General features: G+C 38.3%; 1 protein-coding gene across 5 annotated transcripts in view; it reads left to right on the top strand.

Annotated features, from left to right (window-relative positions):
• The window catches only part of CTNND2 (catenin delta 2), an 887,227-nt gene that overhangs the window by 473,006 nt on the left and 390,709 nt on the right, over nucleotides 1-23,512 (top strand). For all 5 annotated transcript variants that reach the window (XM_032415368.1, XM_032415365.1, XM_032415366.1 and 2 more), the window contains 2 exons: nucleotides 11,296-11,330; nucleotides 11,722-11,838. In XM_032415368.1, coding sequence (XP_032271259.1) covers nucleotides 11,296-11,330; nucleotides 11,722-11,838 — 152 coding nt within the window. The remainder of the gene's footprint in view (nucleotides 1-11,295; nucleotides 11,331-11,721; nucleotides 11,839-23,512) is intronic.

The following is a 23,512-nucleotide window of genomic DNA, read 5'->3' as shown; positions in this document are numbered from 1 at the left end:
GGGGATGGTAGAGGGTAGAGAACCAATCAGATGTGGAGGGTGGTCAGACATCAAGCGTGGGGGATTCTGGTTAACCTGACTCGGCAGGATTCTTGCTAGAACTAGACTCTGCAAGGAAGGTAGTGAGTGCCCATGACTGGAGGTAGGCAAAAAGAGAGTTCACAGGAGCCTAACTGAAGTCTGATCAAGGAGAGAATCCTTGTCGATGGGAAGCTACATCTGCCCTTAGGCAGAGAGCTCTTTATAGCACCAGCAAAGAGGACACAAAAAGCTCCAACTATAGCAACCATAAAGGGAGTGGGTTTCGAGGCACATTTATGATGGGGAAGGGATAGGTAGATGCTAAGGAACTCAAAAATGATTTGGGGGAAGATATGCTTTACATATCTTAAGAACATTAATAGATCTTTCAATTCATGGATTTTTAAATGGTTTTATCTGTTTAGCAGGCAGTACAATTGTTTGGCGAGCTCTCACATTCAAATGCTCATTCTTTCTTAAAAGGAAGACTCAGGACAACTAAAGGGGCCCTGTGACCAGAAGATAGGGAGAGAAGGTGGGGCGGCTGATCCAGCTTTTCAGTTTCAAGCATCAGGTAGTAAGTGCTGGAAAGAAGGTAACTCTTAATATATGATTTTTTCCCCTACCACCATAAATATGGAAAGCAACAGACAGAAGTAACCAAGGAAACCAATTTTCAGTAGTGGGTAGGGGGTTGCAGAAGCAGACTGGCACTGGGACGCCCCCCTCCCCCGTGAATTAGCAGGAGAAGCAGGAACGTGTCTGCCAGGTGCAAGCCTAACTTTAATGAATATGCTTCCGGAGAGCCAATGAATTGTATCATGTGAGGCCTCTTGGACTCACGTAGAATGCATTCAGACTTGTATTTTGCTCTAGTTCTGTAAGCCAAAATACCATTTTTAATTTTCCCCCAAAAACATATGGCAATGGAAGCGAATACAGGGTCCTGATGAGTAGGGAGCTTAGATATAATGGATGAATTTTCATTCAGAAGCAGCACGATCCCTTGCATCTGATTGGCAGTGGGCAGTATGATTGGTATATTATGCTCCAAGGATAATACCTTCATTCACAGAACAAAGCAGAAAAGAGCCCAGGACAGAGTCGCTTGAGTTCTGCCTACCGAGAATGAAGAACAAAAAGGATAATCAGAAGTTCACAATGGTTTCTTTTTTTTTTTTCTTATTTCTTCCTTCTGTCTTTGTTCCTTCCTTCCGTTCCCTTTACTCCACTCTTCCCAATGTTCTTTGAATCCTAGTTTAATTATTATATGGGAATAAATGAATGGCATACTGCATGTAGAGAAAACAGTTCAGGGAAAAGAAAAGAAAGTAGACCAAACCCTACCCCACTATTTTTTTAACCTTTTGATTTTGAAATGATTATAGATTCGTGGGCAGTCACAAAATAAAACACACAGAGACATACCCGGTAACTTCTCCCAGTTCCCATCAATGGCAACATCAGTGGGGTAACTATGTAGCACAATGTCACAACCAGGAAGCTGACATTGGTACAATCTGGGATTTCCCCCGTTTTAAGTAGCTGCATTCCCGCGCGTGCGCGTGTGCATATGTGTTTAGTTCAATGCAGTCTTATCACATAGGAGCTTTGTGTAACCACCACCACAGTAAGATGCAGGATGATTCCAGCACCATAAGACTTCGTCCTCTTACTCCTTTGTGGTCACACCCACACTCATCCTCCATCCCGGAGCCCTGGCAGCCACTGATCTATTCTCTAGTTCTATAATTTTGTTATTTCAAGAATGTTATTTATCAGGGCACAGGTGGCTCAGTTGGTTAAGTGACTGCCTTCGGCTCAGGTCATGATCCTGGAGTCCCAGGATCAAGTCCTGAATCGGGCTCCCTGCTCAGCAGGGAGTCTGCTTCTTCCTCTGACACTCCCCCCTTCTCATGCTCACTCTCAAATAAATAAATAAAATCTTTTTAAAAAAAGAATGTTATTTATCTTTTTCACTCAGTGTAATTCCCTTGAGATTCCTCCAAACTGCTGTTTAATACATCTATCAATAATCCATTTCTTCTTATCGCTGCATTCTTCTCCTTGGTATGGATGTATTTGCTTGTTTAACCATTCACCTGTTGCAGAACATTTGGTGTTTCTAGTTTGGGGCATTTATGAATAAACTATCAACATTTGTGTACCCATTGAACATTTGAATTGAACCTTCAAATGGTTTTAAAAACCACTGCTGCTCATAAGGAAGTAAAGATCTATAATACTGTGGGAGTTATTCACGAACATTACATGATTTCTGCTCCATAAGGACACGGAAATTGGAACTTATTTTTACAAATCATCTGTTGCTACTCGAAGACAGAAAACAAAAGATTCAGACTTCTCTTTTCTGTGAAACAGGCAATGGTTATTTGCATAAATTTCCATTAAATACCTAAGAGGTGTTAGCTCCACTTATATTAATAAAATCATATCACTTTCAGTCAAACTCAATACTCAGGGTTTGACATATCTGTAATAGACAACACACTCATGAAGCAAGAACAGGTGAAAGAAAAGCTGGAGCAAATCAGTGCATTTTATTTTTTTATTTTTTCAAAGATTTTATTTATTTGACAGGGGGCGGAGCACAAACAGTGGTAGCGGCAGGCAGAAGGAGAGGGAGAAACAGGCTCCCCGCTGAGCAGGGAGCCCAACGTGGGCCTCGATCCCAGGACCCCAGGATCATGACCTGGGCTGAAGGCAGATGCTTAACTGACTGAACCACCCAGGTGCCCCAAATCAGTGCATTTTAGAGGAACAAAGGAGTGAGGGACACCCCCACACACAGAATCTCACACATGATCCCAAGAAGCTAGGAAAACATAAACTTGACCCCTCCTTTTGTCCAGAGATGTCCCCAACGCTAAGGAGCTCCCTTCACTGAGAGGACCCTAGCAACAGAGATAATTCTGGGAGACTGTATGCAAAAGACTAAAATTTGGAACATCTGAGAACATTCATATACGTACCACCTCTGTCAGCAAACAAACCCATTATTCTTCTCCTCTTCTCCTGCCTAAGAAATCAGTTATTAATGATCGAACTGCAAAATGCACTTAAGCTCTCTATTCACTCTCAAGATCCGTGAGTGAAGCCTTCGGATTCACCAAAGATCGAGCCATGAGTTGTGAGGAACACTAAGGAGACTACTAATATAACAATGTATAATGCAGTAGTAGACACTTAGCATATAAACTGTGTAAACGATTCAGTTTCCGGTAGTTTGGAAGACATTTCCAAATATTACAAGGTCTCAGAGTTATTTAATTAATAGTGTTCCTGGTCATCCGCAGTTGCAACTTACTACATTCCGGTTTATGGAATGCTTACAGACAAAAACATTACAATAACTTTATTGTCTAACGTGGCTGGCGTTCCGGAATTTTGCTTCCACTCCTGTAAAATTCTGATGTGCTAGTATAAGCATTTAAAAAACTACCTAGCTCATGCATGAGAAATCTCCCAGAAAACTACAGAGGGGAAACATATAACATGAGAATTTTCTAGTTTATAATTTACCCATTGTTCCTTCTTCTGATATAGAATTTCATACACAATCTGTCTCTTGTAATATAACTACAGTTTACTCCAAAGTAGAAAAGCGTTCAAAGAAGAGAAACTTGAAATTATGTCTTTCCCATGGTAAGAGCTTGACTTTGTGTAGATAGCGCGTTTAGGGTGTTGAGCCGAGGGCTAATTCTTTGTGGTTGCTAGAAACTGGAGTATGTATTTTTGAGGGAATTAAAACAAAACAGAATTCACGTTAGTTCCCCATTGTTAGTCACATTAGTTCCCCACTGGCCAGCGCACAAGCCTGGCATTGTCGCAGGGCCCTGTGATAAACATTGCGACCGTGCGTATCCAGGCTACAGCATGGGAACCGCTCCTAGTTGTTCAGAGAATTTGTCAGTCACCAACTCCAGCAAAATTAACTTAGGAATATGAGTTTCCCCTGCCTCAAACCAGAAAGAAATTAATAATAGCAATTTGGGTCTGACTTATTTTCTTCTAGGGTTTTGAAAATAACAAATAGACTTTAAGGTTTTGTTTTGTTTTGTTTTGTTTTGTTTACTACGGCGAGAACAGTAGCAGGTGCCCGCAGAGAGAGGCATTCTGTGCAGGACTGATGGGCAAACTTACGGTTTAAAAGTGAATCATCTTTCTGTGGAAATCACAGACTGCCTCTTTTTCTTTACAATGTTAGTGTAGAGAAAAGAAAAGGTGGATAATTTAAATTGTGCAAAGCTTGTCACATTACTGGTGTAATGGTATTTATTGGTCCCCAGCATGGACAAGTTGAATTTCATATGGTAGACCTATCGAACTTTCAATTCCGACCTGGCTATACTCTCTGAGCCTTCTGCTCTACATGTGATAATGAGAGCTTACTTTTTTTTTTTTAATGCCTTCTATACTCCCACACTATTCTGTGGGTTTTACATACATGAGTTTTCATAAGATCTCTATGGGAAATTCTAATAAATCGCCATTTTGTAAATGGAGAAACTGAGGCTTAAAGAGATTAAGTTCCATGCTCCAAGTCCTACGCACCTGTGCGCAGTATTGTCTCGAGCACACTTTTTCACGCGATGGTTCTCCCAGCTTTGAGTGCTGGTTTCCCACATCCCTACCGGACTAGAGTCCCAAGGAGCTGACACTGCATTCTCTGTTCCGTATACCCAGAGCCACCATGAGCACTCGCCAAGAGTGTGTGGTGACTTTGTGTCCATTTGCTCCAGGACTGGCTGTGACCAACAGCCTCAGCACAGACACCACCATGCCTGGGTATTTTCTTAGTGTCCTCTGTTCTCATTTCTCCATGTCTGTCCCCCATCCTAACCCTCCCACGACAGGACTGCAGTGGCTCCAAAGGATAAAATAGAGTAAGTCATAACCTACAAGCCATAAAAACCATTCTAGCAATATGTAAAATTCCATATTTGCTCAAGACCTGCCAGGCCCTGATCACCTGATAAATAAATCACTTGATACAAACTAATGTATTGAACTCTCCTGGTTTGGGAGCTCTGTGGTCCTCTGGCTATCCGTTGTAGCCCTATAGACATTTTTATAATAGCTGTAAAATTATATTTCTAATGAGAATAGGTAAAATAGAAAGAGGATGTAGGATCTAAGAAAGAAATAAACATGCCAGTGGCATGGCGGAGAGAATAGGACATTCATTTGGGAATATACCACGGATACATCTAGAGACCACAAGGCAGTAGACTGAAGGGAAATCAGTTGCTCAGGAAGTTCTGGGGGAAGCAGAGTTACTCACCAATCCTAACAAATTCGGTCTGGGTACAGTGCACTGAGCTAAGAGGGCAGCCCAGCAGCACGGGCAATCCCTTCTCAGCATTCTTACCAAATATGTTACATTTCCACAGTAATCGGGACTTTTGACCAATCAAATATTAGTTCTGACACCACTTACTTCACGCTAGTTTCTCTGGCTTCTGTTTTAGGTACATTGCTTAACTTGAAAGCAAACTAACAACACCAAAAAATCCTTCGTAGTTCCTTACCTTTATTTCATTTTGAATCATATTGTGAAGAATAATACACCACATGCTACAGGGTAGGGACTGATGCTCTGGGCATCAGAAAGCTGAAAAGGAAAATGAGAAAAGATATTTGTGCTGGTTCATGACAGACAGAGTTGCTCTGGTACCGCGTGGCTTTGTGTCTTTTCCTGACGTTAAGCAAACTCCCCGAACTTTCATCTATTTATTTATTAGAAGTAGGCTGGAGGAGGATAAGGAGACTATCATGCTGGAAATAATAGGGTGAAAATCACTTCTCAAGGATCTCAGAGGTTATTCTTCGGTATAAACTAGTTTTTCCCCAGCATCATGCCCGCAGAACTTGGAAGTTATTGGTGGCTCACTTGAAATGTTTAAGCTTATATCAAAGCAGCAAAAGTGATCGTGTCACTTTTATCGCCGAGAAAATGGAGACAAAAGCAATTATAGCTCTAAATCCATTATTTCCCTCTCTTATTTGGACTTACATATTTCAGATTTTTTTTGCATTATTTGAATTCCAACTATGAGTGATTCTAACAGTGGTGGGGGTTTATGTGGAACTGAGTTACAAGGATTTACCTAAGCATTTAACTAAACATGTTTCTAAATGTAAGAATCATGATTTTTTAAATTCCAAGTACCTAAGGCATTCCTAAATTAATGTTAACATTTTCCTTCATTTTTCATGAAGTAAAACATTAAGGATAAAAGAGAAATTCCCTTTTTACCCCTTCTCAGGCATTTCTCTCTTTCTTCCTCAGAGGCTACCACCATCATGAATTTTGGTGTAACTTTTAATCTATGTTTATATGATTTCCCTTGATAGGTAGGTAGGTAGGTAGGTAGGTAGCTAGATGTAAAACTAGTTTAAACTAAAAAGTAACCTTTGTGTGTATATACATGTGTGAATACATATGTGTACATATACATAATATTGCTTAGTCAGTGTTTTTAAAATTCACATAATTGGGATCAGGCAATACATATGTGAAATTTGCATTTTCCACTCTATATTTTGCTTTTGAGAACTACCTATGTTGATACATTATGTATTTGGCTAATTTATTTTAACTGCTGAATAGTGTTGATCCCATACATATGTACGCAATCACATTATTATATTTGTCCATTCCCTATTACTGATCTCGTAGGTTGTTGCCACGGTCTTGCTACTGCTAACGTGTGGGCATGAACAGTCTTGTCCAGGTGTCCCGAGCGTAGGTGTGCAGGTTTCCCTAGAAGCTCTGCCTACAAGCAAAATTACTGAGTGACTGGGCATCTGCATATAAAACATTACCAAATTTTGCCTCATTGCTCACCCAAGTCTCTGCTTTACTCTTTCATGTACAATGTATGAGAGTTTCTTATTTCCCCACCTCCTCTCCAACACAAAATACTGTCCGACTTCCTAGTTGTTTGACAGCCTGTGGAATATAAAGAACTGCCTTGTGTTTAGTTTATATTCTTTCAATGGCTAATAGATTTGAGTATCTTTTAATATGTTCAGTGACCATCCATTCTTGATTTTTTTTTCTTCTGTGCATCAGCGATATATATATTCATTGACCTCTTTTCTATTTGACCTTTTAATCTTTATCTTAAAATGATTTGTAGGAGTTATTTTAATGTTCCGGAAGCTAACCCTTTTAAGTTATATGCATTGCAAATATCTTCTCCCAGGACATGGCTTGTTTTTTCAACTTGGTTTATGGTTTTATGTTTATGTTTTTGTTTTTATCACGTAGGAGTTTAATTTTTATGTCACCACATGTGTGGAATGCAGCCTCTAGAACAGGATACCCAGGGTCATAATCCTGCCTCCACTGTTTGCTGGAGGTGGGGCCTCCAGCAAGTTCTTGAACATTTTACCTCAGTTTCATTATCTGTAAAATGGGAAAACAGTACCTATCTCAAAGCTGTTGTCATGAAAGTTAACTATAAATCAGTTAGAATATTGTCTGGTTTAAAGTGAGAACTATCTAAGTGTTACCTATTGGGATTTGTGCTTTTAAAAAATCAATATTTTATTTATTTACTGAGAGAGAGAGCAAGTGAGAGAGCACGAGTGGGGGAGAGAGGCAGAGGGAGAGGGAGAAGCAGACTCCCTGTTGAGCGGGGAGCCCGAAGTGGGGCTCAGTCTCCATACCCTAGGATTATGACCTGAGCTGAAGACAGATGTTTAACCAACTGAGCCATCCAGGTGCCCCAGGATTTGTGCTTTTAATATATTGTTTTAAAAACTGTTTCCTAGCACTACTGATTTATATACATATTTATCTATATGTTTAAAAGTTAAATGTTAGGTAGTCTTTGTTATTTTGCTCATAATAATTGGGCTCTGGAACTTGTACATAGTTATGTTTAAATACATACTGACTACTCTAAATTACATCTCTATTTTATTAAATTTAATTCTTTACAGATTACTTGTATTTCAAGAAACAGCATTTTGGTGGTAAAGCAAACTTTATTTTCTAAAATTTAACATGCATGGGAGTTACAACTGCTTCAGAAATAACTTTTATATTATACTAAATTGAACGATATAATTGGGAGAAAGTTCACCATGAGTAATTCCTAAACAGCTGAAATAAGAATGTGTGGCATATAGGCATAATCTGTGTTTATTGGATGAATAAATAGTTTGTTTGCTTTTTTTAAAAAAGCATCCGCCCAAAAGCAGTTTTAAAAGAAGGAATCAAGTGTATAAGATATACAATTGCATAAAATCCCCTAACAGAGCGAGTAAAGTGTGTACTTAATGGAAATAAAATCCAAACCAAGTTTCTCTTGGGACTTCTATTTTCTGTGATCAGTCATACTTTTAATGCATTTTAACTGTGCTAAAGGAATCAGGAAACCTTTTAAATGATTAATGCTCTTTATCTGTCCAAAAGGAAGGTTCCTCTGCTTTGAGAGGATTGTTCATCATATTCACTGAGAATGGTATTCTTTCAACTGCAATACAAAATGTCTCTTCTTGTTTCTGTTGCATCATAAAATCGAAACACTTTTGAAAGAGATGAGCAAAAAGTAAATATTATATAAAACTGGGAGGCGTAGCCATACACATAAAATCGCCCATTATTGTAGATGAGCAGATACATCTCACGGGATGAGTAAAAGCTGTCACACCACCTTATTTGTGTGAGAGTGACCCCAGACGTTTCCTCCCCACGCAACGCTGTGGAAATGGAAGGCAGAGAAGCAAGAAACACCTTACAGCCTCAAATACTGACACATTTCTGTATTCCTCAGTGTGACATTTATTCTACGGAAACAAACCCCCCTCCAGCTCCAGAGTTTTCACACAGCAGGGCTTTATTTCTCACTCATGCTGTGTCTTCTCGGGGCTGGCAGAAATCTTCCTCCCTCCTACTCAGGGACCCATCGCAGAGGGATTAGGACAGAGAGCATGAGGATCGCATGCCTGCCCTTCCGTGCCTGGGGCAGGAAGTGGCACTTGTCACTTCCTGTCATAGGCTTTACATGGTCCCATCTGTGTGCACGGGGGGGTGAAGTGTGCTCTACAGTGTGCCTGAGGAGAGGAGTAGCGAGGGCCTCCATCGACTTCCTCTTACTGCTTCAGGTGGGAAGTCACTTGAGGGTGTTCCCCTCCATGACTTTTTATTGTGAGCGAGGATAGGAGCTGTGGAGTGGGACAGGTTAGTTTAAGTCGTTGTTGAGCTCCTTAGGATCCGTGTGGTCAAGGTATTTAACACCTATAACCCTTTATTCGCCATCTATCTAAGGAGCATTGTGGTTGACAGGAATTAGCGGAGCCAAGGTATACAGTAAGTACTTAGAGAAGGGCTATACTGGCCAAAGGGATGTAGCAGCCGGGAGATAGTTGTAAACCCTGGAGGGTGTACGGAGAGCATTTGTATTGTATCGGAAAAATACTGTTATCAGTTTCCTGGGGCTGCCATTACAAATTACCACAGCTGAGTGGCTTATTTAAACAAAACAAAAAATGTAGTCTCTCACAGTGTTGGAGGCCGGAAGTTCAAAGTCAAGGTGTCAGCAGGGCTGTGTTCCCTATGAAGATTCGGGGGGAAGGGAGGGATCATTTCTTATCTCTTCCAGGTTCTGATGGCTCTAGAAATTCTTTGATGGCTCCAGGCATTTCTTGGCTTATACATGCAGGACTCCCAATTTCTGTTTCCACTTTCCTATAACCTTCTCTTCTCTGTCTTTCTCCATTTCTATTTCTTAGAAGGACAGTTCAGATGATCTCATCTGAAGACCTTTAACTTAATTACATCTACAAAAATGTTTTTTCCAATAAGTAGCTGCACACAGTTTCTAGAGATTTAATGTGATCATATCTTTTGGGGGTGAGGGGCACCATTCCATCTACTATAAATATGAAAGCATTTTTTATTCCCATTTAAAATGCCACTTACTAACTGACCATGCATGCAATTCTTAAAATATTGACTTTAAGATTACATTTCTGTTTTAAGTGTGAAACTTTGTAGTTCTCTATTACCACTATATAGCACAAAGCTTTTTGATACAAGAAAAAGTTGCGTTGGATTGAATTTGTAAAGTTACCATTTCACGTATCAATTCTGTCTATAGTTTTCACCATTGTGAAACCATTTCCCAGTTTGCTGAAGTGGATGGGTTGAGGAGCAAGATACCCTGTAAAAGTCACATGTCCCTTAAAGGACTATCCTTGTGTTCGTGTATATCAATCATAGCTTTTTTGAACACTGATTTATACCAGAATTCCCTTTTCCTTGTTCCTCTGTAAATGTATTCAGAAGCCATCTCTGAAGTACAGATTAAAGGTCTAAAATCCACTTGCTGTTGTGCAACTGATGAGCTATTCATAGAAGCTGCTTGATCAGAGTAGAGGCTTTAGTGAAATAAGTGTAGAAAATCATTCTCAAAATGATACCTGTCAGTAATTGGCATCTAGATGTCTTACCAATTATTGACACATAAAAAGGGGGCATGTAGAAAGTATTTGCATATATAATGAAAGAGTTATGCATGTTTAGAAATTTTAAATTTATTTATCTATTTAATAAATCGTTCAAAAGTTACCTATGTCGCCTCCATAGATGAAATCTGTGCAGTGTCTTTGGCATATCCTTCCTACCTAGGTCGTCTTACAAAATGTCTTTGTAAAGGGAGAATTTGGGAACTGTATATCCAATTGGTGGTAAAGTGTTACAAGTTTTAAATTATTTAATTTAAACTAGTAATCAACTGACAGGAGCTGCTCATGTGATAATGTCTGGAAGAAGGTATAGATTTAGTGTATCTTCTTTATAATGAAAAAGGAGGTTATATCTTTCCCAGACTACCTGACAAAGTCTACATGAAACTAGTCAGCCTCATATTTTAAAATAACTAAAACTGGGTACACCTGCATCCATGTAGAAGCTGTTGTAAGGGATGAGTATAACAGGTTGGGCTTTGTAAAAAAAAAAAAAACTATTCTCTGAAAATTACAGAAGAGTGTCCATTTATAACACACGAGTACCTGTGATTCAAAAGAGATATACATCAAATGGATTAAAGTTAAGATTGCATCAGAACAGAATCTCTTTTCTCAGTAAAAATAAATAAATTAAATAAATAAATAAATAAAAATAAGACACAACATGGAGCCCATAGTGCGTTACTACTCTAACGCACTATGTGTCTTATAGTCTAGGGTCCTTGGTTTCAGTCAGTGCATTACACCTGTGTATTCTCTTTTTTATAGTTCAGCAGAAGAGCAGTTTCACTGGCAATCACAAGGTAAGGTACAACTTCTTGATGAAACTTACACTTATTTCTACACTGTGTCTTTATTGATTAATTTCTTTGTGAACTTTAAAAAAAAACTGATAAAAATGGACACGATAAGACCACAACACTATAATTAAATGATGCTGTGATAGCTCATGATTTCCTGAGAGTTAAGTTCTCTCAATTCCCTAGAAACTTTTATGATTTTCATGGATACATGGAATTGGCTGGCCTTGGCTTCTGCTACTGGTTGACCAAGAATTACAATATGAAATCTAATGAGAACTTCATGGACGTAATGTCTTTGTTTAGGATACTTTTCATTATTAAAGAGTAGCCTAAAGCTTTAATAATAACAATATCATGCGTTTATTCATCACTTGAAAATATTGTATTTCAGATGGTCAAAAAGACATCGAAGACGAACTTACAACAGGTCTTGAGCTGGTGGACTCCTGTATTAGATCACTGCAGGAATCAGGAATACTTGACCCACAGGATTATTCAACAGGTGAAAGTAAGTCAAATGACAATTATGCTTGAAGACAATTAAAATATAAGAGTATTCTTTATTCTCATATAATTAACACAGTGAGTCATATCTAATAGGACCTCAGCCTGTGTTTATACTTGTTTTATCCATTTCACTCCACTCTCTTCTAGTTCCTTCCCACATTACCCCACCCCAACTCACGTGAGGTTAGATTACAAGCTCTCTTAAATCAGTAATTGGCATCTAGATTTCTTAACCAGTTACTGACATAGTGGTGATTCTCACCAATTCTCTGATATCCTTTTTGGCATCTATCTAGACTATCACATTGAATGAACTCACCATATATTTTTTTAATCAATACAGTGTCTGCTTTAAAATTAACTGTGAATGCATTACTTATACAGATCATTTTTGGTAGAGATCTTAAACAGTATGACAATTATATAACAAAATAGAAAAACTCAATATAATATATGCAGTACTAAATACTTAGTATTATGCTATAGTACTATGCAATAACCCCTTATATTTCTATATGTGGCCATCTTGCATTGCATATTAACCTCAGCAGAATATTTAAAAATTTCTTCATCTCCTCCTAATTACATATTTTTCAACCATAGTGGTTGAGGCTTAGGAATAAAAGTGCTATGAATTGAAATGAGCTCCACTTTAATAAATCATAAAATTCTCTTGACTTAGTTTAATAAGATACCACAAAAAGCCAAAAACTAAATCATTAAAACATATATCACCCTGGCAATTTCTGCATCGGAAATCACTGGAGCATTTTATTTCTTCATTTAAAAATATAAAATTTCCTTGAATACCCACCAAGGTTTGTTATTTAAAAGAAAGATACAAGAATAAGATAACATTTCGGTCTTGAAACCATTAAATTTACACATTAGTTCACTTTCTCTACAATTTTTATAGTACCACTACTCTTAGGAAAGCATCATCACAAATATCTAGATGTATTTAAACCCATAGGCGTCCCCTCAATAAAACTCCTAAAATAAGATGCATGATTTGTAGCATCCTTGTCCTCTGTATTTTATATTTAAAAATGTAGAATTATTATTTCTCTCTCAGAATCAATAAATGTATCTCCCTTATAGGGGTGGTTGCAGTTAGAATTATATTTAATTAATATTTGAGACACATGTACTTACTTTGTTCAAGTAAGGAAAGCAGAGATAAAATAGTGTGTCTTGAGAGAGGAGGTGATATTAGATATCACATTTTTCATATAATAATAGAGAAACATATTCTATTGTGAGTTTAGGAGAGAGGATAACCTTCAATACCCAGAAGGTGCAGAAAAAAGAAGGAAAATGTAAAATAAGAGGCAAACCAGTTAATATAGAAGGGATGAATCAGGTATATCAACTTAACACACTATAGTTGAGCACACTGAATTCTTTGAAAAGAATAAAAATTCAAGTTTGTAATAAGCAAAGATAAAATAATTATGTGATGTTTATAAGGGACACACTTATATTAATGAAATAAATGTTGAAGTTAAAGGAGCAAAGTAGCAACAGCAAATACAACAAACACACACTGGGATCGGGAAGAATTTGTGAGATGAAGTGGAGTTCAATGCAGAAGCCCTAAGCAGGGTCAAAGAGGAGTTATCTAAGTGAAAATGTCTTGGCTCATAAAGATGTAATACACTCATACTAACAAAGTAAACATGATGCACCAAACAAAATAGTGTCTGGATATTAAAACAAAAATTATTAAGAATGAAAGGAGAAATTGATAAAAAATACTATTGCGAACATGCCAGTAATGCACATGTCTCAGAATCAGACAGATTACTGGAAGAAAAAGATGCATAAGTTGGAATAAATAATTAACAAACCAATGTAATAAATGTATCTAGAAAGTTAAATCCACTGAATTATAATATATATTTGTTATATATGTCCAGGGAATATTTATAAACCTTGATCAGCTGTGGGGCAGTAAAGAGAACCCCCAAAATTGAAAAGTGTAGAAAGGTCACATTCTTTAATAATAATCCAGTAAAATTAAAGGTAAATAAAATGATAAAATATATTCACATTAAAATTAGGAAACACGCATTTAGATCTACTGAATCAAAATAGCAATAAAACAGAAAATTACATACTATTTAAAAAGCAAATAATGTAGCAATATTTTATAATGAAAACGTAGGGGTATGGGGAAAAAACTACATTCAGAATAAATCTTAACTTTATTATTAAAAACAAAGACAAGGTAAAGGAATGTTGTACTCATTTTGGGGAAACCTTAAAAAGGGCTAAATTAAACCAAAAGAAACTAGGAAGATGGGACTAATAAAAGTAATGTGGAGATAAAATAATATAAAACAAAAGAGTAGAAGAGATAAATAAAGTGATAGAAGGAATAAATCTTATGAACTTTTAAATAACTTTAAATCAACTGATAATCCTCAGCTTTCCTAATTGAGACACTGTGTTACACGTGAGAGAAATGGAATGAATTTTTAGTGTTCACTTTTGTTTTCCTGTAATACATGTTCAAAAATTACCTACAAAAGACGTAGCTTTGTTACAGGAACGTTAAATACTCCAGTAGGGGTTTTTTTGGAATGTATTTGGCAACTGCTGAATTTTTGTCTTTCAGAAAGATTAGTTACTTCATGTTTTTATGTACTGGATTATCTTTTTGAAGACTCATAGGATTTTAGTTGATTGTTTTTCCTGCATGCCCCTGCCTCCTTGTTTGAGATGGGAAAAGTAACAAAGCAAAACAAACAGGTGATAAAATCACCACCCACACGTTTTATGCCAAAGGATCTAAACCACAGTGAAATGCGGAACACTGTTATTCTTACATTTATTCTTAACATTTTCAGAGTCACTTTGAGACTGAACTAATTAAGTAAATTTTAGGAAATTAATTTAAAAATACTGAGTAGGTAACTATCACTTTAGGGATCAATGATGAGTAATTTTAATTGTTTAGAAGGTCATAAAATAGAAGTCTCAATTGCTTTTGTATTTGTATCAGGGTCCAGCTGGGAAATAGATTCTACTCAATAGAGTTAAACTGAAGAGAAGTTAATTCTGGGACTATTTACAAAGGAGAGGGCAAGATTAAGGGAATACAATGTCTGGGGAGGTACTTGGGTAGCAGCAACAGAGGGAAGCCCTTACCACCATTGGTCCTGAAGGAAAAGTCCAAGGAATAGTACCGGCAGAGTCAAGAGGCATGGCAGGAGCAGAAGAATAAACATCCTAACCTCTCTCCTCCCGCCTTCTGATGTCCTCGTGCCTCCTATTGACCAAATCCGATCATAAGCCAAAGAGCAAGGGACAGTCTACTTGGAGAAAAGGGCAGAGAACAACTATGCAGAGCAAAGCAAATAAGCAGCAAGACATCCCATTAAGTAGTAGAACAGCATACCATGTTTATGTTCTTGTTGGATAAACTTAACACATAGATAGGTAGTGACTTTTTTGACACATCTCATATAATGAGTGCAAGCCCATCAGATTCGGAGTCCCTTGTTTTGGTGATTACTTGATGGGTTCCTTACTGGAACCGACATGAAATAGCTAAAGTTAAATTGGACCTGACACACTGCCCTTGAGAGCCAGTCTCTTAGTCCTCACTCAAAACAACACTAAATACAATCTAAAACCAGCTTGAAAACTTAGGAGCTTAATATATTCTGAACGTATTAGAATGACAACCAGTCTCAACCCCCAAGCACACAGTGTTTAATTTGCTGTGTTTAAAAGCTTTTGTTATTTTTCTTTCCACGGTCTGATTAAAATAAATTTGAATCTTAGTAAATCCATCCTCTTGACCCTAAGGCAAGCAGTAACTGCTCTGCTATAAACTATAGTGTCATGTACTTATCAGTATTTTCCAACACTTTGCATTTTTTAAGAAGTGCTATCCTAAACAGTATGTAAATCACGTGTACGACCTTTGCCATCCTGCCACCATTTCGTGACTGCCGGCTGTGTAATTCCAATTCTAACAAATATGTGTCACAGAGTCACTGGGAGAATTGTTATTGCTTTGCTGGGGAAAAAAACAAGTTACTGATAGAAGCTTGGGGCCATTATGTTCTCACATGATGTACAGCTTGACCTGAACTGCCATGGACTAAGTACCTTATTTAATCCGTGCATCTTCGGAGACAGAAACTCAGAGATAAGGGTGATTATGTCTTACCCAAAAACTAACAAAAATATATGCCAGTCGAAATCAGAAATTGAATAGAGAACTTGGGAGAAAATGACTTACATGTTAATAGACAATGTTAATTTGCTTAAATATTGTATTTTGAAATAGTAATTATTTCTATCTGTAGCATATTGATAAATTGAAATTCCACCATGTTCTAGAAAATCCCAGCATTCAGGAGGAAAAGAAAACTTAGGAGCTTAATATATTCTGAATGTTATGATACAGAAAAGAATGTTATTCTGAGTTTTCAAATCAGAACATATTCAAAAAATCAAGAATCAATCTTGTAGGTTACTATTCTGAGCAGATAGAATCCAAATAGAATAATCATATGTAGTTGGACAGAGGTGAATATATTATTTACTGTTGTTTTACAATCTGTCATTTTTATTTAATTGCTGTGCTTATACTTAATTGTTATGTAGTGAGAAAATCGTTGAGGGATGAAGTTATTAAGATATTGTAAAATATAACTCCCTATATTTTTATGCAGTAATAATAGTAAAGGTGAGAGACATCCTTATGAAGTGAATACTTTCAGAATTCCTAGTAAGCATGGCACCAAAGGATGCCAAAGTGGTTTGGGAGTATAAGGACTTTATAATAATTAAAATAAACAAAATGATAAGTATATTGATCATGTGGCTCGCAATACTGATATGCTCAGGGAAAGAGAACTGGTTTGTCTTATTTTCTGTTATGGTGGAAACCAGTCCTTAGTTAGACCCAACATAGACCCTCTGGGTAGGGGTACAAGGTAGCCCATCCCGCCCTTGGAGTCAGAAGACCTGGTGCTCTAAGTCCTGATGCTCACCCCATTCTACCAGTGGTTAAGGACTGTCACCTAGACTCTGGAGACCCCAAGTCTTTTCCTGGAAATGCACTTATTCAAGTTAGTTGAGTTCATCCTTGGATTGCTCATTTCCTATGAAATCACTTCATCATATGCTTTTGGATTTTGAAATGCAAATGAGACAATCTCCTTTCCAGAAGTTTGTCATGGTTCCAAGTCTAAAGTTGTCTTTAGATACTATATGCATCCATTTGTTTCCTTTCAAAATTCACTCACACTCACTTCCTCCACTGCCTTTGGTGTTGTAGGGCCAATAGGGAGTTAAGAGTAGCAGAAATGGAAGATACGAGCAAAAGTCAAGGGAAAACACCCAGGTGGCACACAGGACATAGTAATATCCTCCTAGAAGCTATAATTGAATTTCCCTTCCAGATGCTACCTCTACCTGGTTTTCAACTAATGTTCAATTTCTTTTTCTTTGATTTCCTTCTATCACATAGATGTTTAAAAGGCATATCTTTTCCAAAGAAGCAAATATAGGAAGTGAAGGGATTGACAAAGGCATAAAGTACCAAGTGTTCCTTCTCCATCCCTGAAGCAAGAGAGAACATAATGCGAATTTCTCATTAAAAACATCATTCTCAGGGCGCCTGGGTGGCTGTCGGTTAAATGTCCAACTCTTGATTTCAGTTCAAGTCTTGATCTCAGGGCTGTGAGTTCAAGCTCTGCTTTGGGCTCTGTGCTGTGCACGGAGCCTACTTAAAATAAAATTTAAAAAAAAAAAATCATCTCCACCTGTGTTAGTAGGGTGTCCTGGGATCAAGCACAAAGTTTAAAGCCTGATGGAATTTTTAATAAAAAAAAACAATTGAGTTTTGAAATTGTCAAGGCACCACAGGTACCCAGAACACAAATATGAGGATCAAACAAAAGCTGTTGAAAGTGAAGAAAGTATCAGAACGCACATGAGTGTGAGAAAAAGTAGAGAGTCTGAAAGCTCCCATGAGAAAGTCCGAGCAAGCACGATTTTCCTCAGGGGACAGTGGAAGAAAGGGTATCCTGGTGATACCTTGTGGAGACATCTTGTGGGATTCCCCCAGAACTTAAAACATTAAGACTGCCCAGGATCAAACAAGTCACTTCAACAGCAACTGATATAGTCTATTCTTCGTTTGCTGGGTTTTTACTGAAGCCCTACAGGCAGAGGTGGGTGTTATAGTCATTCATTTTTAAATGTATATATTAAATACTTATTAAAAGCAGCACAGAGAGTCTCTGCCCTTGTGGCATTTCCACACTAGTCAGAGAAGGCTGAAACCAAGCAATCTGAATACTACAAGGTCAAGTACATAATTGCTATAAGCAATGACAAAGTCAGCAAGAGGTGGAGTTAGAATAGGGTTCTCAATATGTACTTGGGAATCCTGGGGGATCCTGAGGCCCTTCCGGGGGACCTGAAAAGGCATGAATTTTCACAATGATCCTACAAAGTTACTAGCCTTTCAATGCTCCTTCTCACACCTGAGGGTGAGAGAGTCTCAGGAGCGGAGTTAGCAGAGCTTTCCAGAAGCTGCATGTTGCGCGATGGCATCATTGCCATTTGTTTTTATTTATTTATTTTTTTTTTAGCAATTTTTTTTTGTTGTTGTTGTTGTTTTATTTTTTTGTTTTGTTTATTTATTTATTTATTTTTTTAAAGATTTTTATTTATTTATTTGACAGACACAGTGAGAGAGGGAACACAAGCGGGGGAAGTGGGAGAGGGAGAAGCAGGCTTCCCGCGGAGCAGGGAGCCCGATGTGGGGCCCGATCCCAGGACCCTGGGATCATGACCTGAGCCGAAGGCAGACGCTTAACCGACTGAGCCACCCAGGCGCCCCGCCATTTGGTTTTAAACATTTTTTTCATTTTTAAAGCAGTAAATAAGCATTCTATAGCACCCATATAAATAAAAGCTCTTTGTGGTCCTCAGTGATTTTAAGAGCATGAAAGTGCTATGAGAACTCTAGTTTTGAGATAATAATCAAAGGGTCCAGGAAGACCTCTGTTTGAGAAGATAATTGGATCAGGGACCTGAACAAAATGCGCAGGCAAGCCACGCAGATTTCTAAGGAAAAGTCCGTGATTTGTGGCAAATGAAATGCTGGTTCTTTAAGTGAGTATATTCCACAAATCAATTACAGTGTTTTCAGGGTTTAGCTTTTAAATTTTGTTTTCTTCTGAACTGATTTTTTTATTTCTTTTCACAATTATTGATAATAAGAAATATGAATCTATTATCTTTAGACAATTAATTTATGAAGAAATATGAATAATGCCTTTCCTCTCTGTGCTACATTAATTTCTTAAATGGTAAATAATCTGAAAATAAAACTTCACAAGGAAATAGTTGGAAATTGTAATGAGCTATAAAAAATACTGTTCTGTGATTATAACATCATGTAAAATCCCATGCATAATAATATTCTTGAGCTAAAGTCATACATATGGGCGCCTGGGTGGCTCAGATGGTTAAGCTTCTGCCTTTGGCTCAGGTCATGATCCCAGGGTCCTGGGATCGAGTCCCGCATTGGGCTCCAGCTGAGCCTGCTTCTCCCTCTGCCTCTCTCTCTCTCTCTCTCTGTCTCTCATGAATAAATAAATAAAATCTTTTAAAAAATGGTTAAAATAAAGTTCTACATTTGAAGTTCATTTCGTGATAAATGTCATTTTGTTCATTTCCCTCTATTGTATACAGCTGTAAAGAAACTAAGTGAGTTATTGCATAGTGTGAGTGCGGTAACGACCTTCTATTTATCCATATACAATAGTCAGACTTGAAAAAAACCTACTAATTAAGCCAATAGCATTAGTTGAATCTAAATCAGCTTAAAAACTAAGTGAGTACTTATCTAATCCTGGGACCACTAGAGTTTTAATTTTCACATAAGGCATTACACATTGAAAGCAGGTGACCAGACAAAATTGATATTCTGCAGACAGACTTAGAAATGAAGTATAGAAACACACCTGCCCATATAATAGCCACATCACTCAGAGCTGCCTCGCATAACAAGCCTCGCGAGCTTTTTCCCTTGGTTAATTTTAGGAATGGTGGTTGGACTTAACCACTATTTTCAGTGAAATTCCTCAGTGAAACTCCTACTTATGAGCTGTTAAAGTTACTAATGAAGACAATAGCCAGTTTAACACCACTAGCCACTTCTTATTCCAAGTAAGTTTAAACTGATGAATTTATCCAGAAGCCGTAAAGAAGAAATGGCCACTATAAATGAAAGCGATTAGTAGTTCAATTTAAACAAAAGTCAAGGGGCGCCTGGGTGGCTCAGTCACTTAAGTGACTGACTCTTGGTTTCGGCTCAGGTCCTGATCTCATGGGTTGTGAGATGGAGCCCCATGTTGGGCTCCATGCACAGCGGGAAGTCCGCCTGAAGATGCTGTCCCTCTGCCCGTCGCCCCACTTTCTCTCTCTCTCTCTCAAATAAATGAATAAATATTTTTTAAAATAAATAAACAAAAGTCAATATTTTTACTTGCAGTTAGATATGACTAAAGTGCTCTGAACTTATTAAAGTCAATTCGGTAATCTGACAGCTTTTCTCATTGACAACTATTCTCATTGATTTTGTGATCTTTAACAGGCCACTTGTATATGTAATTTCCACCAACTACTTCTTTTATTCTAATGCAATATTTTCTATAAAAAAAAGATTTTCTCTTTCTGTTTATTTGATGTTGCTCTAAAAATTTACTCTCATTTAAAGCACAATAATGCTTAACCTTCAAATTTTTTTTTTTTTCTTTTTGGGATAGAGCGAGCACATAATGGTGGGTGGGGAGAGGCAGAAGGGGAGGGAGAGAATCCCACGTGGGCTCCCTTCCCAGTGTGGAGCCTGACACAGGGCTGGATCTCATGACCCTGAGATTATGACCTGAGCTGAAATCAAGAGTCAGATGCTTAACCGACTGAGCCACCCAGGCACCCCAACCTTCAAATCATTCTTTAAAAAAAAAAATGATTTTATTTATCTATTTATCAGAGAGAGCACAAGCAGGGGGAGCAGCAGAGGGAGAGGGAGAAGCAGGCTCCCCACTGAGCAGGGACCCCAACGTGGGGCTCGATCCCAGGACCCTGGGATCATGACCTGAGCCGAAGGCAGCCGCTTAACCAACTGAGCCAACCAGGCGTCCCAACTTTCAAATTATTCTTAACCTTCCACAGAGACTGGTTAGCAAGAGCATGGAAATGAATGCAGATTCTGTCAGTTATAAATGTATGTGAATCTTGCTGGCGTTATTTTTCGTGGTCTGCATAAAGATAAGTTTCTATATCATTTTGACAGAATCAATTTAACCTAAGAGTAAGTGTTTCTAAATTTCCTGACAAATGTACATCTAAACAAAGCTGCCAGTCCAGGGTCCAGTCCTGAAAATGTCCCTCAGTTGGTGTGTTTATTATTCCTTTGACAATCCTGAATTAACAGCCTCAACAAATCGTTCATGGGGTCCCTGTTTGAGGCATTGCCTAATTCTAATAGCTTATCTTAGTGCCTTCTTGTTAGTAGCACTTTTTTCTTTAATGGTAAAAATGATCCTTTGGAATTAAATCGATAACTTAATTACCCCTTAGAATCCCTGTCTTATTCTTGCGGTTTCAGCTCCCACTATTGGTGACCCTGGCAGCTACATCTCTGTCCTAAAATTTCACTTACATACAATCAAACTTTGATCTCAGAAATTACATAAGACCTAGGAAGATTAAGTTCGTCAGGTGATGTTTGAGCCAGTATTAAAATCAAGCCCTTTCTAACTACATAAATCCCCACCATCTCCTCCAACTCTGTAATGTAAAAAGGAAGCCCATCTTTCCTCAAAACATCAAGGCTGCAACACACACCAACTTTTCTTCTTCGGAATGCCACATCATTGGGTGTTTCTGTTTTCCCACGCTCATCTGTGAATATTTGTTGGCTTCTAGGACAGGTGCTCGACTGAAGCAGACCAGAGTTCGCAAGTCCCAGTAAATCACCTTAACCCTTGTAGAAAGAGAAGGCATGTGCCTGATGATGACAACGGGGTCCTGTGTGTGGGGTTTTCTGGAGGAACCTCCCAAGCTCCCGCTGCAGTGCTCCCAATCAGCTGAACTACGGAGTCATTTGGACCCTCTTTCACTCCTGCCCACTTAGTCACTAAGTCCCCGTGAGCTTTTCTTTTAAAATGTCTCTTAACTGTGCACCTTTCTGCCCCTTCCTAAAGTAGCCACCAGTTAATATTTCCTCAATTACCGTGGGTTTCCTTTCTCTGCACTGCAGGAAATCCCTGGTCCTAGTCTCTCCAGTATCTGAATAGAGCCCTGCTGCCTTCATTGTAAATGTTCAGAATTCTGCTTCCATCCTATTATCCTGTGTAATACTGTACAGATCTCTGTTAAGTCATTCAGATTCCTCAGAGTCTGGTCTGTTCAGAGGGTTAAAGCAGCATGGTGGGGGTAAGGTGAATTTTCTTTGAGCTATCAGGCATCAGGGCAGGCTGCACGGAGGAGGTGACATTTAAACGGCTCTTTAAGACTAAGTTTTGAGGTTGACAGAGAAAGGAATTTCAGGCTGAAGGGACAGAGAGAACTTTTGCTTTCTCATCTCTTGGCTCTGACAACTAGGTTTTGTTCGGTTTTGTTTTTAATTTTAAGCAGGCCATTTTAATGATCTATGCCTCAAATGTCTCATTTGTAAAATGAAAGCTCACGAGGTGTTGAGGGAAAACGTTAAGTGATATATGGCACAGTACTGTAATAAGGTTTTAAGGACAAACAAATCCCAATCAAGGGTTTATTATGATCAGACCATGAGGCTACATAATTAGATAATTAGATACTAATACTAAAAACTGACATTTGTAAAGCAGTTTATATTTTTCCAAGCAGTTTCACATCCATTATCTCATTAGGTGCTCAAATTTGCCCAGCTTAAAATTTGTAGAGGCAGAATGATGGAGTGTGGTTAAGAACACATGCTCTGAAGCCAGAGGCCTCACTTGCATGCAGCCCACTGTGGGGTGTGACCCTCAGTCCCGTTGACATAAAGGGGGATGGTCGCACCTTCTTCACTGGGTCCTTGTGAAGATGCAGTGAGCTAACGGATATCAGCTGCTCTGGATGGTCCCTGGAACTTAGCAAGTACTCAGTAAAGGTCAGCTGGTATTACCGGCCCTTCGCTGTCCTCATCATGTCCCTATCGTAAACATGGAAGTCTACTAAGTGTTCTGGTCCTGGATTCTTTTCCCCCCGGCCATTGGCATGCTTGTGGCCTACATAATGACTTAGCAATGCCACATGGTAGGCCTCTGGCCTTTCTGCATTATTGCAAAGTATGTAGTTGAATGAAGGTTCACTGTTTTCTGGGACCAATATTTAGCTAAAGCAGGCAAGAATTAGCAACTCCAGAAGAAGTCTCTTTAAACCTGTGCAAACAGAATAAGAGTGTATCATCATGAAAGCTCTAGAATTTCTAGCTTAGTTAAGAAGAAACAGACGATATATTATAGTGTATACGTTAATACGATCTGTGAGTCTGAATTTTTATGTAGAAAATTAGCCTTTCAAGCTTTCTACCTCCTGAGGCTGATCTCTGTCCCACTGATGGCAGACAGCAGGCTTCCCCGGCCAAAACCCGGAGCCTGTAAGGAGAG

The sequence above is a fragment of the Phoca vitulina genome, unplaced genomic scaffold, assembly GCF_004348235.1.
Source record: "Phoca vitulina isolate PV1807 unplaced genomic scaffold, GSC_HSeal_1.0 scaffold17, whole genome shotgun sequence".
Classification (NCBI taxonomy): domain Eukaryota; kingdom Metazoa; phylum Chordata; class Mammalia; order Carnivora; family Phocidae; genus Phoca; species Phoca vitulina.
Note: the sequence above shows the minus strand (reverse complement) of the source record. Positions and strands in the feature narration are given on the sequence as shown.